The sequence below is a fragment of the Thalassophryne amazonica genome, chromosome 1 (assembly GCF_902500255.1).
Source record: "Thalassophryne amazonica chromosome 1, fThaAma1.1, whole genome shotgun sequence".
Lineage (NCBI taxonomy): Eukaryota > Metazoa > Chordata > Actinopteri > Batrachoidiformes > Batrachoididae > Thalassophryne > Thalassophryne amazonica.
The window spans coordinates 164,388,257-164,404,551 of NC_047103.1; the positions used below are offsets into that span (position 1 = coordinate 164,388,257).

Genomic DNA, 16,295 nt, shown 5'->3' on the forward strand with positions numbered 1-16,295 from the left:
CTCTCTTCCACAGCATGTCTTTTTCCTGATTCTCTCCCCTCAGCCCCAACCAGTCCCAGCAGAAGACTGCTCCTCCCTGAGCGTGGTTCTGCTGGAGGTTTCTTCCTGTTAAAAGGGAGTTTTCCTTCCCACTGTCGCCAAGTGCTTGCTCATAGGGGGTCGTTTTGACCGTTGGGGTTTTTCTGTAATTATTGTATGGCTTTTGTCTTACAATATAAAGCGCCTTGGGGCGACTGTTTGTTGTGATTTGGTGCTATATAAATAAAATTGATTTGATTTGATTTTGATTTGATATACACTAGTAGAATTCTACATTAGAAATGGAATATATTCTAGAAGACATACCTTACTGAATTTTCATGCAGATGTTTCATTTGTAGTCAAGACCCCACATTTTTATAATTCTAACCTTTTTCCTGTAGTAAGACATACGTAGCTGAGCATTTCTTTAACTTGAGGTTGGAAAAGCTTGTTTGTCAGCAACTAGGAAGTGAAAGTGTTCCAGAAATTGCTAGATTTCTGGATGTGGTTGTACCACTCTATATACTGGATATTGTGATGTTTATATGGTTGATATTTTTATTACTTTTATCTTATACTCTTTATCATTGGAGTTTGTAAATGTTTTTAAATATCCTATGTCAATACCAAAATGTATACATCCATATTCTAGGTTCAGGCACTTATAGTCAGATGTCCTGTCTCACAATATTAAATAGTATGCAAGTCCTCTATAATCCCCGAGGTCTATTACTGCTAGTGCTCATCTACTATTATAATGGTACAGTCACATTGTGATGGATTGAGTAAACTGATTAGTAACTGATTTAAATAATTTGCCCGGTGGCAAAAAAAAAAAAAAAAATCCTAATCTGCCAGTCTCCAGTGGATTTTGGGCTCTTATGGAATGAATGGACAACCACTGAAATGCAGAAGAATCAGAATCAGAATCACTACTGTCATTATACTATGTATAATGAAATTCCCCTTAACTACTCCTTATAAAAATATAAATTATACAATATATAATATGCCGATTAAAAAAGGTATGCACAATACTTGGTTTGAATACCTAAAGCAGCAGTTCACTGTGCAAAATTCCAGGTGAGGACAGTAAGTATAGCGTATATCTTAAATTTTAGTCCATATAGTTCCACCCACAGTTTGTAAGCTGTGGGTGTTTCATGTCCGAGCAGGGGGGTGGGGTGTTATGGAGGCCACGGCTCTAAGGTAAAAGCTGTCTCTCAGAGGATTTGTGCTGGCCTTTATTGCTCTGAACCCCTTCCCAGACGGTAGCGGTTCAAACAAGGAGTTCCCGGGGTGTGTTGTGTAATTGGGTGTTCTTCAGCTTCCCGAGGAAGAAGAGTCTCTATTGAGATTTTTTGGCCAGGTTTGAGGTATTGGTGGCCAGGACAGCCGGTTAGAAACACTAATGCCAAGGAACTTCACCTTCTCCACACTTTCACAACTTCATTGTGAATTTAAAGGGGGAGATGTATTCCTCCCCTTGATCTCCTGAAGTCAATAATTGTCTCCTTTGTCTTTGAGGTGTTGAGGACCAGATTGTTGCCCTCACACCACTTAGCCAGTTGCAGGTGCACAGTGCTTCTGGGCTCAGACAGAAAATGAACAGATAACGCATGGATAAAACTAACATCAACCAGATGTCAACTGGCAAGTTAACGAACAAGTACTGGAGAAAACAGTAAACAATCGTCCAACCACTGGGGAAGCTCTTCATCTGATGTCAGCTCAGTATTTTTAGCATGCACAAAACTTTCCGACAGACTTGCCAGACATCAGCTGACAAGGAACGCATGTAACAGATGCAGACAAAAATGGCCTGGAATGGATAGCAAAGTTTCCTATCATTTACTAATATGTTTCCTCAATCCATCACAGCATGACCTAAGCAACAGAATGGTTGTCAGATTAGATTAGATAAAACTTTATTAATCCCTTAGGAACACTCCCTCCGGGAAATTGAGATTCCAGCAACATTGTATAGCAGCACACAGGGTAAGATGTACACAGAGTATCCAAAGTGAAAGTAAAAATGTCATCATGTCATCATGTCTGAAGGTTCTTGAAATGGAATATTTCTACCTGGTGGACATGTCCTATTAATGCAGGTACAATAGAATTTTGCCAAGAGCTGCCGTTTTTGAATGTCGTAGTTTGAAGGGAATGAGACTCTGCGGCACTCCTGGGCCATAATGCCAGCGGATGTAGTGCCTTGTCCAAGGATACATTGCCATGAGGAAAAAGTTAAAAGATCATTTCTTGTCTCCATCTCAAAAATTCTCTCATTTCAGTTGTAGGCTAGACCCCTTCTCCTGACCAGTTTTCCTGAAATTCATTTCATTTGCTGAACCATCCAAACAAGAAATGGATGCATATATAAATATCCTTGGCATACAAGAAAATAAATGGATAAATAAAACTTAAATACTTTTTTTATTGCAGTGTTTTATATGGCTGTTGTTTGGGGAAATGTCTTAGTGATAGATAGAAAACAACATTTTAATAAAAGCCTGTATGTTTAATGCTAGAACAGTGAAGCATAATTATTACTGAAAATTAATTTTACAAAAGAAGCAACGCTGCGATCGTAAAGACCCAGAGAGAGACTGACCTGCTATGTTTGAGTCTGTCTGAGGTGGAGTGCCGAGCCGTGCTTTCTTTGCACTGCAGCATCATTATGTTTCCCCACACAGCGAAGCATGAGCACAGCTGTGTTTAATGTTTCAGCATCAAGCTCCCGCTGACTCGACCTGGTAGATCAACTCCTCTACCAATAAGTACCGTGCACTATGAATGAGACACATTAAATTACTTGAATAACGCAGATTAATCCAGCTTTTCCTGAAAGAGTTTTGCAATAAAATACAATATGCAAAAGCGGGAAATGTCTCTCGAGTTAGTCAAATTATTGGCAACATGCCAAGATATTAACATATTTGGAAGATTTTTTATAGACAAACCATCTCATTGGGTGTACATTACAATTGTGGCATGTCAGTGTTGTCCAGTGCAATCCTGATTAGTACTCAATACTGCTTGGGAAAACCAGGAGCTGTGCACATTTCTCCATGTAGAACTGGAGTTGCACTAGGAAGGACATGCAGCATAAAACCTGAGCCACGTGTCAATGTGGGTATGTGCTGTGGTGATACTGAACAATCAGGGGCAACCAGAAAGAAAAGTGGTCCAGTTTTAAAGGTTGGGTTGGGTAAAGGCCACAAAATCTTGGTGTGAGTCAAGATAAAAATATCATCCAAGATTTTTTTTTTTCTTTGTAAGTAATTTTTTTAAAACATTTGATCTTCCCAGCCAAATGCACCCCACCCCCACCCCACCCCAAATATCTAGTAACAGATTGAAAAATTAGATACATTTAATTTGATAGCTATAATCTCACACACCAGCCACTTGTGAGCTGGGGCATTGTCCTGATGGGAAAAAATAATAATAATCACTCTACACTCCTATAGCTTTCATGGGCATTTTTTTTCTTTTATAGCCCAACATACTGAACATTCAAATTGAAGGGCTCTTGATAAATTCCTGGACTGTAAGAAATGTTATAAATGGACTGCATTTATATAGCGCTTTTCTATCTGCATCAGACACTCAAAGCGCTTTACAAATAATGCCTCACATTCACCCCGATGTGAGGGTGCTACCATACAAGGCACTCACTACATACCAGGAGCAACTCTGGGAATAAGGACCTTGCCCAAGGGCCCTTAGTGATTTTGTGGACAGACTGGGGTTTGAAACAAGAATCCTCTGGTCTGAAGCCCAACATTTAACCACTAGACCATCACCTCCCCATTAATGTTAATAATATTTAAAATGTAAGATTGTTTGGTGTTGCCAGAGACCTGCATTCTCTGCGTGCTCCTGTAGTCTTTTTTTTTTCCAAACTGCATCTGTATTTTTACTTGTACCCCCTCCCCATTTTTTAAAGCAGGATTACACCTTTTAAAAAAATGGTTTCTCTAATTGTGTTCAATCCAATTCAAGCACAACAGATGTCTGTAAGGTGCTAAATGTGAGCAAGGTATAAACCTTATCTCACCCCATTAGCAAGCACATTGGAAACAGTGGTAAGAAAACTCCCTCTGGCATTTTTTGATCATAGAATGAAACCCCAAGCAGGCCAGACTCAGTGGGGTGACCATCTGCATTGGCCATAATAATAATAAAAAAAAAAAATACAGAACTGTCAGAAGTGTAGCAACTGAAAATCCTTATACTGTTCAGTGTTCACAATGGCAGTTGGACCTGAAAGGGCAACCTGGAGGTGAAGACCAGAGTCCACTGCATTGCACTGGTCATTCAGCAGTTGCATTGGTCCCAGGTCAGTCACTGAAATTATGCATTAAAAAATCTGGATAACAGAGAAGATTTGTTCAGTTTAAAGAAATGAGAGTAGTAGATTAGCAGGCAGTGCACTCAAATGAGGAGTGTTTTTCTGGTTAAAATAATAATAATAATAATAATAATAGTTTCTCTGAGGGAAAGCAATTGAGCACATGGCAGAGGATTCAGCTTTAAGTTTATCGTTGTGAGCTGCCAGAACAGCTGAAGGTCCGGAGGCTGGTTCATGGCTTTCTCCACAGTAGTTCCTGAGAGTGGCGACAGTTCTGTGTTTCTAAGTGAATCCGGGAGCTTAGCAGATGACGTTGGGGTCACAGACCCAGTTGTTTGACTTTTATGTTGTTGAAGCTCCAGAATTCCGTATCAGAGAGTGTTTCTCTGTGCAGCTGTAAGTTGCAGAGCAAAGGCCGCGAGTGGCAGCGTTCTCTGTTTTTTATCAGTGTGACTGTGTGTGCGTCAGACCTTTAAAACTCACTGTCTTTTCTCTTGCTGTTCAGTGACAAAGACGGTGTGTGCAGAGCAGTGTGACGGTCGATGCTTCGGGCCTTACGTCAGCGACTGCTGCCATCGCGAGTGTGCCGGCGGCTGCTCGGGCCCCAAGGACATGGATTGCTTCGTATGACAGATTGCACACAAACATCCACCTCCCACCTCTTTCTTTCATTTTGCCTCCTGCATGCCATCAGTACATCCACAAACCAGCCAAACATTTGCACACGCTTTCCTAATCTCACTCCCTTCGCCAGCCTCCATTCCACGTGTGCGCATCTCCGCCTAACATCTGTTTGCTGTCCTCCCGAAAATGATCCACTTTGTTTACCAGCTGATGAATTATTTGTCATTTCACGGGGCTGTAAAAGTCTGCACAGCAGTGTTCTTGAAAGAATAAATTGATGATTCAGTGTTCCAATTAATATCCCTTTTATCGCTTCAAGTTCGTCCAGTTTGGCGAGCCCGCGTACGCCGCCACAGATGATATTGTAGTTGTAATTCACAGAAAGGCTCATTCAATTCAATTACCACCGTTTCAGCCTGTAGCCACAGACGACAAAGCACTTAAAAGGTTTATGGGAAAACATTTCACCATTTACATCATGGCTGTGGATCAATGGCTCCAATATTTCTCCCATTCGCTGTCCAAAGAGACAAAGGAGTGATTGCATGATTTGCATGCCGCCAACTGAAGTAAAAATGAAATGCTGTTGTAATATTCTCTCTCACAGCATGACTTACTGTATGTAAGGGAGTCATAACCCTCCTCTCTGTGTTTATCGTGGAGTCAAATCCCCACACGGCCCAGCACCACAATGGTGTCTTCTACACCGGTATCTTCTGCCTTGGCTGACCGCGGTTATGTGCTCTCTGCAGGCTTGCACCAATTTCAACGACAGTGGAGCGTGCGTGACCCAGTGCCCTCAGCCATTTGTGTACAACCCCACATCTTTCCAGCTGGAGCACAACCCCAGGGCCAAGTACACCTACGGAGCCTTCTGTGTCAAGAAATGTCCACGTGAGTCTGCATCACATTTATCCTGCTTTGCAGCAGGAAGTTCACAAATGTGAAGTGGACTCTTCCACCAAAACACACTTGAGCATTGACAGTTTTTTTTTTTTTTTTTTTTTAGTTCTCACTGCATTCTGATTTGAATGCAAATTACTATAAGCTTGTAATGCAAACTGTCAGATTTAATTTCACTGTAATTATAGTGCAGGATGCACTTCCAGTGTCTGAAAGATGCTCTAAATCTGTCCCAGCTGCTTCAGTTATTTTATCTTAAATGATTTAGGGCTAGGGTTAGAATAAGGGTGAGGGTATAATCTTTATAAAATACATCTAAAATAAAAAACTTCAACAATACTTCTGCTTCCGAACTATGGCATTGTGCACTTCTGGGAGTCTTGCACAGTTGTACCATTCCATTTGGGTCCAGGTCTCATTTGGGAATTGTTCAGATTTGCAAAATATGCACAACATATTTGAGGTCTGGCCAGTATTTTTTCGGCTTTTTGGCCATCAGGGTAAAATACATGGCAAGTTTCTTAAAAAAATGAATAAAAATAAATAAATAGCATGTTGTGGTAGTTTTAGGTGGAGTTTTGTTTGTTTTTTTATGAAAGCACAGAAATGAGAAAACTGCAAACAATTGCATTATTAATATTAGTGTTGTTGTTGTTGTGTAATGCAATCAAAATTATAAAGAAACTTGTTCCAGTAAGATTTTTTTATTGGTAAATTATAGTCTTTCTTTCATTCACTCACTTTGTAATCACTAATTAATGATGATGTTACAACTGATTGTGCACATTTTGTGGAACTCACCTGGATGCTTTTCTGTCTTCTTTTTTTTTTTGTTTTGTAACTGTTCTGGATTCAGCAGCTGATTTGCTTTGTGTTTCACAACACCACCACACATTTTGCTAAACTATTTTTGTACATAGCAAGGCCTCATTTTTCACAATTTGATGCCATAAAAACACACAAATGCACACAGCTGTCCAAATCTTTGCATGCCACTGCATCAATAAATTGTATAGATTTTAAACAGTGAATATGTGTAACACTGAATTACACTAACATAGCTGCTTATAATGTCCATGCATTTATATTTCACAACTTGAAACACAACTCCTGGCCATCATTTCAAGGTAAAGTAAATCAATCAGACATAAAAATAAATAAATAACATTAAAAAACTGTATCTCAATTATTTGCTCCACCATCTGTTCCTGCTTGCGGCAGCTTGGAGGGCGGGATGGCGGGTGCGGTTGGGGGGAACGCAAATCTTGGGTATGGTTTTTCAGTTAAAGAATCATTCAGGAAGCGTGCATTAAAAGTCAAGTTTAACATCAACAGATTGCATATTCAAGATCTGCTGATCATTAAATTAATGTGAGCCAGACCCACTTTACATGTCTGATATCAAGAACTCACTTGATTCATTGTTTTCCCTCAGCAGGACAGCCCGACACCATCAGTTTTGTTCATTATACAAACATAATTAAAGTGCAATTATTTTCTCCCCGTTAGACGAGTCGTGGTAGGAAATGATTTAAAGCGTGCATACACCACTTTGTAGATTTTTGGTGTTTTTTTACATTCTGAAATCAGAAGATGAATCTGTACTGTCATTTGTAGACTAACACACCTCTGTGTCTGTGGTAGATAACTTTGTGGTGGACCACAGTTCCTGTGTGAGAGCTTGTCCCAGCAACAAGATGGAGGTGGAGGAGAATCGCATCAAAATGTGTATCCCCTGCACCTACATTTGTCCAAAAGGTAATGGATTCAGCGTGTCTCTGAACTAGTCAAAAGCAGCATTGCTTACTTTCAAATACATATTTCAGGAAAAATAGTTTTGTTTCTGTTTTAGTAAAAACATTGGTCTTCCTAAAAGTTGGTATTGTGTTGGTTTTCCTTGGCTCATTTGAACACCAGTATTGGAGTTTTACTCAAAAACAGGAATGTATTACACACTATTCACTACTTTTAAAATATAGAATGTGTTACTTTACTTATTTGCTCTATTACTTATTTACTATATTTCTCGTGACTCACTTATAGTCTTAAACCTTAAACCAATGTGCACTGCACACATATGACAATTCCTATTGTTCTTAGGCAGTGTGTGTGTGTGCATGTGTGTGTGTGTGTGTGTGTGTGTGTGTGTGTGTGCGTGCGTGCGTGTATATGTATATATATATATATATATATATATATATATATATATATATATATATATACACACACATCTGTATGAATCAAGCATTTTTACACATACTTTTCAGTTTCACGATGCTTAAAACAACCGTGGCTGTGTTTAATTTATCATATAGCTTAAGTATTTTAGCACAGTCTTCTAAACATTCACTATTTAACACACACACACACACACACACATTTTAGATACTTCTATGACAGTTATTAAAGCAACTTACGTTTACAGAAAAATAATTAACAGGCATTTGAGTTAGGTGTGTAGCACCCAGTAGGAAAATGAATGTAGCTGTTTATTACACACTTTTTTACCTCAGACTCAGACTCACTTTTATTGTCCCTCGACCCTTACAGGCAGAACGAAATGCAGTTTTTCCAGGTCTTGGTGTAGATAACTGGGACAATTTTTTTTTTAACCTAACCTATTGTATAAACTTTTGCAATATAAACTTTGCAATGTACAATATGCGCACTCCTGTGGCCATAGAATATATATATACAAGGGACAGGGTTGGCAGCAGCAGCAGCAGCGTTAGAGTATTAAGAAGGTGACAATGTGCATGTAGTGCAATGTTCACAGTTTGGTGGATGTTGAACTGTTCAACAATCTGACTATATATGACTTATTTTTCATCAAAACCTGCACTGCCCTCCTGGATATTCCATTAGAATGGACCTTGACAGACAAACCCTGCTGGATTGAAAACTGTTCATCTGTTATTCGCCCATTGTGATGTGATTGATGCTGCATTCAGGGGAAACCCGTAATCTGTACATCGTCTGTTGGGAGCTGTAGTGTGATCACTGCCTTTAGAACAGTAAGATGTTACATTAATTAATTATGTGCGATGTGGCGCCCAACACTGCTAAGCATATATACATTGCCCGATGATGTACAGGGTCTGATATGATCCACGCCTGCTGACTGAAGAAGCTAACAGTGCTCCATGTGCACCTGGCAGTACAAATGGGAGGGCTGCTAACAGCAGCTACCCACCCAGACTGGCTAACACAGGCCAAAACAATCCTGATCATGAATGACCCCTGCAAGGGTATAACACCCTCAAACTACTGGCCATTTGCCTGCCTCTCCACAACATGGAAACTCCTATCAGGCATCATAGCAACCTCGTTGAGTATCTACATGAGTCAACACATGAGTTCAGTTCAGGAGAGCATTGGAAACGATACCAGAGGTTCGAAGCACCAGCTAGTGGTTGGTTGAGCAGTACACCAGGACTCCAAGATGAGGCAGACCAACCTGAGCACAGCCTGGATTGACTACAGGAAGGCCTATGACTTAGTGCCTCACACATGGATACTGGAGTGCTTTGCACAATACAAGGCTTACAGTGCACTGATAACCCTCATCAGGAACTCGGTGGGACTGTGGAAGACAACACAGAAGTCTAACTCCAAGGCCGTCTCACAAGTCACCATCAAGTGCAAAATATACCAAGGTGATGCACTGTCCCCACTGCTGTTCTGCATAGGCCTCAACCCCCTCAGCCAACTCATCACAAAGAGTGCCTACAGATATCAATTCAGGAATGGAGTAACCATCAGCCACCTGCTGTACATGGATGACATCAAACTGTATGCCAAGAGCATATCGGGATGTCATTCAGATTGGATAAGTGTGGCCGAATGGTGGCAAAGAGAGGGAAGATGATCTGTACTGAGGAGGTGGAGTTACCAGAAGGCAGTATAGGGGACATACAGGAGAACTACAAATACCTGGGAATCCCACAAGCCAATGGGAACCATGATGAAAATGCAAATTCTTCCAGAAGGTAAGATAGGTGCTGAGAAGCCAGCTCAGTGTTAGGAATAAGATCTGAGCCATCAATACATACATCCTACCAATCATCAGAAACACAGCTGGAATAATAAGTTGGTCACAGAAGGAAACAGATGCCACAATGTCAAGACACAAAAACTCCTCACAATACATGGAGGTTTCCACCCAAAGTCCCTTATCCTGAGGCTCTATGACCAATGCAAGAAGGGAGGGCAAGGACTAGTGAGTGTCAGAGCCACAATCCAGGATGAGACAAGGAGCATCCATGAATACATCAGAAAGATGGCCGCCTGAGATCAGCTTCTATAAGAATGCATCAGGCAGCTGAAGACAGACATAAGGAACAGGAGGAGGAGATATCATGGAGCACCAAGCCCCTCCATGCGATGTACCATAGACAGATAGAGGAAGTGGCTGACATCAAGAAGACCTAGCAGTGGCTAGAAACGGCCGACAGAAAGGACAATACAGAGGCTCTGATTGGCAGCACAAGAACAAGGTCTAAGCACCAGATCGATAGAGGCAGGAGTCTACCACAAAGGACAGAACCCAAATTGCAGGCTGTGCAAATGTGCCCCAGAGACAGTCCAGCACATAGTCGCAAGATGCAAGCTGGGACAGCATACACTGAAATGCACACCCAAGTGTCAGGAATCATGTACAGGAACATTTGTGCCTTATGCGGATTAGAAGTTTCCAAGTCCTGATGGGAAACTCCACCAAAGGCAGTTGAGAATGACAGGGCTAAGGTCCTGTGGGACTTCAAATTCCCGACAGACAAGCAGCTGCTGGCCGGCCAACCAACCAGACATAGCGGTGGTTGATAAGGGAAAGAAGACACAGTTGGGATCGATGTGGCAATGTCAGCTGACAGCAACATCAGAAAGAAGGAGCACAAGAAAATAGCGAAATACCAAGGACTAAAGGAGCAACTGGAGAAGATGTGGAAGGTAAAGTCCAAGGTGGTCCCAGTGGTAAAAGGAGCTATAGGAGCTCTAAACCCCCAGATTGGAAGAGTGGCTCCAGTAGATTCCAGGTACAACATCAGAGGTCTTTGTCCAGAAGAGTGCAGTCCTAGAAACAGCTAAGATACTGTGCCGAACCCTCAAACACACACACACACACACACACATATATATATATATATATATATATAGGGTGTCCCAAAAAAATATACATTTAAACACTCGGTTTGACCCTTAAATGCTACAAACTTAATCACTTGTGTTTCTTTTTTACTTGCAGAGACCCTGAAGTTTATGTTGATGCCAAGCAAGACTCAGGAAAATGCCAAGATTAACCATACTACAGCGAACAAAAATTATTGAGTTTTGGCACCAGACCAGGAGTGTCAAACAGGTGCAGCGACTTTATGCTAGACTGACAAAATGCAGGGCCAATATTGACATTGGTATGAAAAACTTCAACCTTTCAGCTTTCTATCCAGCCATAAATTTATTTCCTAGACATATGCTTTGATTTCTTTGCTGATAAAATGTTGCATATTTTTTGGGACAACCGATATATGTTTGGTCTTCACAAAAATCAACATGTTTAGCCAACAACAAACTGCTCATACCTGCTGGCTAATTGCAAATCAGTTTGCACGACTGTCAGCTAAATGCCAAAAAAGTTATGTGAAATTAAAGGATCTCTCAATGCAAACAATTAGCATTTTAATTTTGTCCCCACATTGTAACTGATCTGCCCTTTCCATTTGGAAAGCAGACAACAGTGTCGTTCTCCGGACTGCATATATGTGGCGAGGCACCCGCTGATTGGCTAATCTCTTGATTACACCGTCACGCAGTGGGGAGGGGTTAATGAGGGATAGCCCAAGGAACTGTGGGAAATGATAACAAATTAACATTTCAGCTATAGAATTGGCTGATATAAATCACTATCAAAAACTGGTTACACCACCTAATGCCAGCCTTATTCATCATCCCCTCCGCCGCCTCTGTCAGAAAAAAAAACTTGGCTTATACTAGACTGCAAGTGTAATTAATGTAGATGTAATGAATTCATTATATGGTGTAGATTGGGCCGTGCTTTTATCAAAAGAATTCCAATGCATGGAGAGGAGCTGTGGCCCCAGCAAAGGAGGAATATTAATAAAAGCTTAGGGTTTTGTTTTATTGTTTGTTTGTTTGTTTGTTTTTAAATAAACCAGAGTCAAAGTGACAAATGGCTAGTGGTGTTTTTCTCAAGATGAGGTTTTAACTGTGCAGCGAGGCTTTGGGTTTGCAGCAGATGTTTTGTTCACAGCTGAAGCTAAATGTTGATTATTTTCAATATAAATGGTGCATTTGACTTTATTTTCTCAGTGTGTGACGGCATCGGTACAGGCAGCCTGCAGACGGCTCAAACCGTGGACGCCAGCAATATTGACAAATTTGTCAACTGCACCAAGATAAACGGCAACCTCATCTTCCTCATTACTGGCATTAATGGGTAAGTGATGAATCTCAGAGCTCGCATGTGATACAAGAAAATATCAGTGAGACTTCTGCATTCTTCTGAAAACATTAAACCTTCTTGTTTTTAGTAATGTTCAGTTGTTTCTAATCAATTCTTGTTCTGTAAGAAAGTCTTTAAACTAATAATTCTCATGCACACCTGTTCCCAACTTTACAATTCAGATCATTAGCAAAATGCTATTTTTCGTAATATTAAAATATCTACTGGATTTTATTTTACTGGATTTTTTCTTGAGACCACACTGGTTTTAACTGAGGTGACCATTTCCAGAATCCTCTTGAGGCAGATCTGTCTCAAAATGGCTTGTTACCTGTTCTACACCCATTCTAATTTTTTCACAAAGTTTTATAAAAATTGCTGAGGCCCACTGGTGCTGGTGTTTATCCCCAGAGTCTGTAACCCCCTTGCCTGGGAGACAGGTTACTTTGACATCCATTTACATGTGAGTGGACTGGGACAATGCAGATAAAGTGTTTTGTCGAAGGGCAAAGATGGGTAGCATGACTGGGAATTGAACCCATGTCTACATATTGGTAGTCCAACTTTTTATCTCTCTGACTTTAACATTTAATAACATTCCACTTCATGTCTCTTCACCCCAATTTAATATGATCAAATCTAGAACATGCCTAATGTGGTTCAATGTTTTTTATAAAAGTCATTAATAAAGTAGTCCACTTGCAGTAAGGAAATAGTAGTGGATAAGGAGCTGGCCTGCCAATTTATAGACCTGTGTTTGAATCCTACTCATGATACCTGACTGTCTTTGGACCAGGCGTTTCATCTTCATTGTCCCAGTCCACCCAGGAGTAAATGGGTACTGACCTTAGCTGGGGAAATAACTTGTGTAGGACTGGCATCCCACCCAGGGGAAATGATAGACTCAACAGATTCATGCTGGGGAATCCAGCCATAAGCACCAGGACCACAGAGCCTGTGAGCTTCTCCAGGACTTATTTTACTTACAATACGTAAAAAAAATACTTAAATTCATGAAGACATTGTGCTCCATCCCATTTTATCCAGAGCCATCCCAAAATAAAAGTATGAATAACATTTAAATGGGTCATTATAAAAATATGAATAAAATTAGTCAGACATAAGTACTGTTTATTTCCTTAATTAGCACTAAAATGATCAAAAGTATTTTGCAAAATACACTCAAAATATTTGACTGATTGGACTGGATTTCCATCTAATAAATATATGTAGTCCCAACTAAATTAAATTAAATTATCTTGCATGGATGTGCTTTTTTGAGTTGGGGCTACATATATTTATTCGATGGAAATCCTAAAACATAATTGAATTGAGTTCATCCAATGAGTCTTTTTTTTTTTTTGTTTGAGTGAAGTAAAAGACAGTAAACACCAAACAATCAAAACAGAGCAATAAAAGTTAGATAAATAAATTAGAAAATACAAAAAAAGAAGAAAAGAATATTAGATATGTTTTAAAAAAGAATTTTCCAACAATACTGGTTATGCAGAAAAGTCTTATGTCTTGTTTTGGTTCAGGCGGGAAGCTTTTCCACGTTTCCATGAAGCGGGTGCACCAAATAAAAATGCTCAACAACCTGTTGTTTTCTTGCTAAGCTCAGGAACTCACAAAAGGCCGGCCCACTGCATGTGCCGTAAAACGTTTGAGATCCTACGAACAAACACAAAAACTCTTATAAGCTGAAGAATCAAAAATGTTGGTTCTGTCTTCAAATCTACAAATGTAAAAGTGGCAACAAAAGCTGGGTTGAGAATATGAATGAAGTCATCTTTCTTTGATATAAAATCTGTCAACATCTTTTTAAGATCTGTGGCTTGAAGAAAGTGTAAATCCAAAAGTTTCTAAAACTGAACATTTGACATTAGAATGAGGAATATTTTCACATTGCTTTTCCTCCATTAGGACTAATATTTCAAGCTCTTTTTGAATACATCTGACAGACTGCCTCCACATCTCAAGTGTTCTACAAAGTAAAAATTACATAACCTCTCACCAGTTGCTTTGTCAGATAGAGATGTTATTATTGACTTCAGTTTGTCTGAATTCTGGATTTTTTTTACACTATTTGTCTTTTTCCTAACGTTCCTTGTGATGTATGGAATATGATCAGTGTTCCCTTGTTTTATCTGCCTTTTCGCATCTCTTGAATGTATGTTTTCCTTCAACAAAACAAACACAATTTCCACTCATTGTACAGTAAGTCATTACAGACTGATTTAAGCTACATTCTTGAAAATAACCTTTCCTTAAATCACAGTATCAATGATTTGTCAGATGTCAGGGAGAAGCGGAGCATCAATGGACCTCATGATAAACAGGAATTGAACAGTCGAACTCACTGTTAATAGACTGATGTTACATTGTTTGGCGCATGCATACTGAGGACTCTACAAGTCGCTCAAGTACAACGCTGTGGGGGGCGGGGGGGAAGCATCTTTTAATGTGTGCATGCAAGCGCCATGTAAATACACGGACATAACTGAAACTATGGATAACACTGCGATAAATGTCCATAACTTGCCTAAAGAAAGGTGGACAAAGTCCCTTAAACGTGTCCCAGATGTGACAGTCAGAACAATAAGACAATATTTAATAGAAGAATAGAGAGAATATTTCCACTTCGCAAAAGAATAGCTGTGTTTGGGAGGAAAGCCATCAAAAAAGCAGATTTTTCAGTGTTCTGAGGCAGATTGCAGAACACTATAAAAACACAATCTAATCTTGTCTAATCTTTCTATTGCAGCAAGTCTCTTATTGCTAAAAAAAAAACACCCACTCTGATGTGGGGCTATGGGGGCCAAAATAGCATGACAATAGTGTGTTGCACGTTGGTTGGTTGCTAAAAAAAAATAGCCCAGGATGGTGGAATATGCTACCATATCTCACAGCATGTCATGATTCAGCAGCACGAAATATACATTAATCTATTGGTTTGTGATATTGTCATGAAAGTGCCACATTTTCATAACGGGAGTCAAATTCATTCTAATACATTCCGTGACAGCTGCATGAAATTAAAAGTGAAGTGGGGTGTCGGTGGTGGTTATGGTTAGGGGTGGGGGAAGGAGTAGGGTTAGGTTATGGTTAAGGTTAGGGTTGGGGGAAGGAGTAGGGTTAGATTGTGGTTAAGGTTAGGGTTGGGGGAAGGAGTAGGGTTAAATTATAGTTAAGGTTAGAGTTGGGGGAAGGAGTAGGGTTAGGTTATGGTTAGGGTTGGGGGAAGGAGTAGGGTTAAATTATAGTTAAGGTTAGGGTTGGGGGAAGGAGTAGGGTTAGGTTATGGTTAGGGTTGGGGGAAGGAGTAGGGTTAAATTATAGTTAAGGTTAGGGTTGGTGGAAGGAGTAGGGTTAGGTTATGGTTAGGGTTGGGGGAAGGAGTAGGGTTAAATTATAGTTAAGGTTCGGGTTGGGGGAAGGAGTAGGGTTAGGTTATGGTTATGGTTAGGGTTGGGGGAAGGAGTAGGGTTAAATTATAGTTAAGGTTAGGCTTGGGGGAAGGAGTAGGGTTATGTTAAGGTTAGGGTTGGGAGAAGGAGTAGGGTTAGATTATGGTTATGGTTATGGTTGGGGGAAGGAGTAGGGTTAGATTGTGGTTAAGGTTAGGGTTGGGGAAGGAGTAGGGTTAAATTATGGTTATGTTAGGGTTGTGGGAAGGAGTAGGGTTAAATTATAGTTAAGGTTAGGGTTGGGTGAAGGAGTAGGTTTAGATTATGGTTAAGGTTAGGGTTGGGTGAAGGAGTAGGGTTAGGTTATGGTTATGGTTGGGGGTTAGGGTTAGATTATGGTTATCATTAGGGTTGTGGGAATGAGTAGGGTTAGATTGTGGTTACGGTTAGGGTTGGGTGAAGGAGTAGGTTTAGATTATGGTTAAGGTTAGGGTTGGGTGAAGGAGTAGGGTTAGGTTATGGTTAT

General features: G+C 40.2%; 1 protein-coding gene across 1 annotated transcript in view; it reads left to right on the plus strand.

Moving 5' to 3' along the window:
• Window positions 1-16,295, plus strand: part of LOC117517414 (receptor tyrosine-protein kinase erbB-4-like) — an 886,935-nt gene that overhangs the window by 613,882 nt on the left and 256,758 nt on the right. The window contains exons 6-9 of the mRNA XM_034178423.1: window positions 4,884-5,002; window positions 5,755-5,896; window positions 7,550-7,663; window positions 12,230-12,356. Coding sequence (XP_034034314.1) covers window positions 4,884-5,002; window positions 5,755-5,896; window positions 7,550-7,663; window positions 12,230-12,356 — 502 coding nt within the window. The remainder of the gene's footprint in view (window positions 1-4,883; window positions 5,003-5,754; window positions 5,897-7,549; window positions 7,664-12,229; window positions 12,357-16,295) is intronic.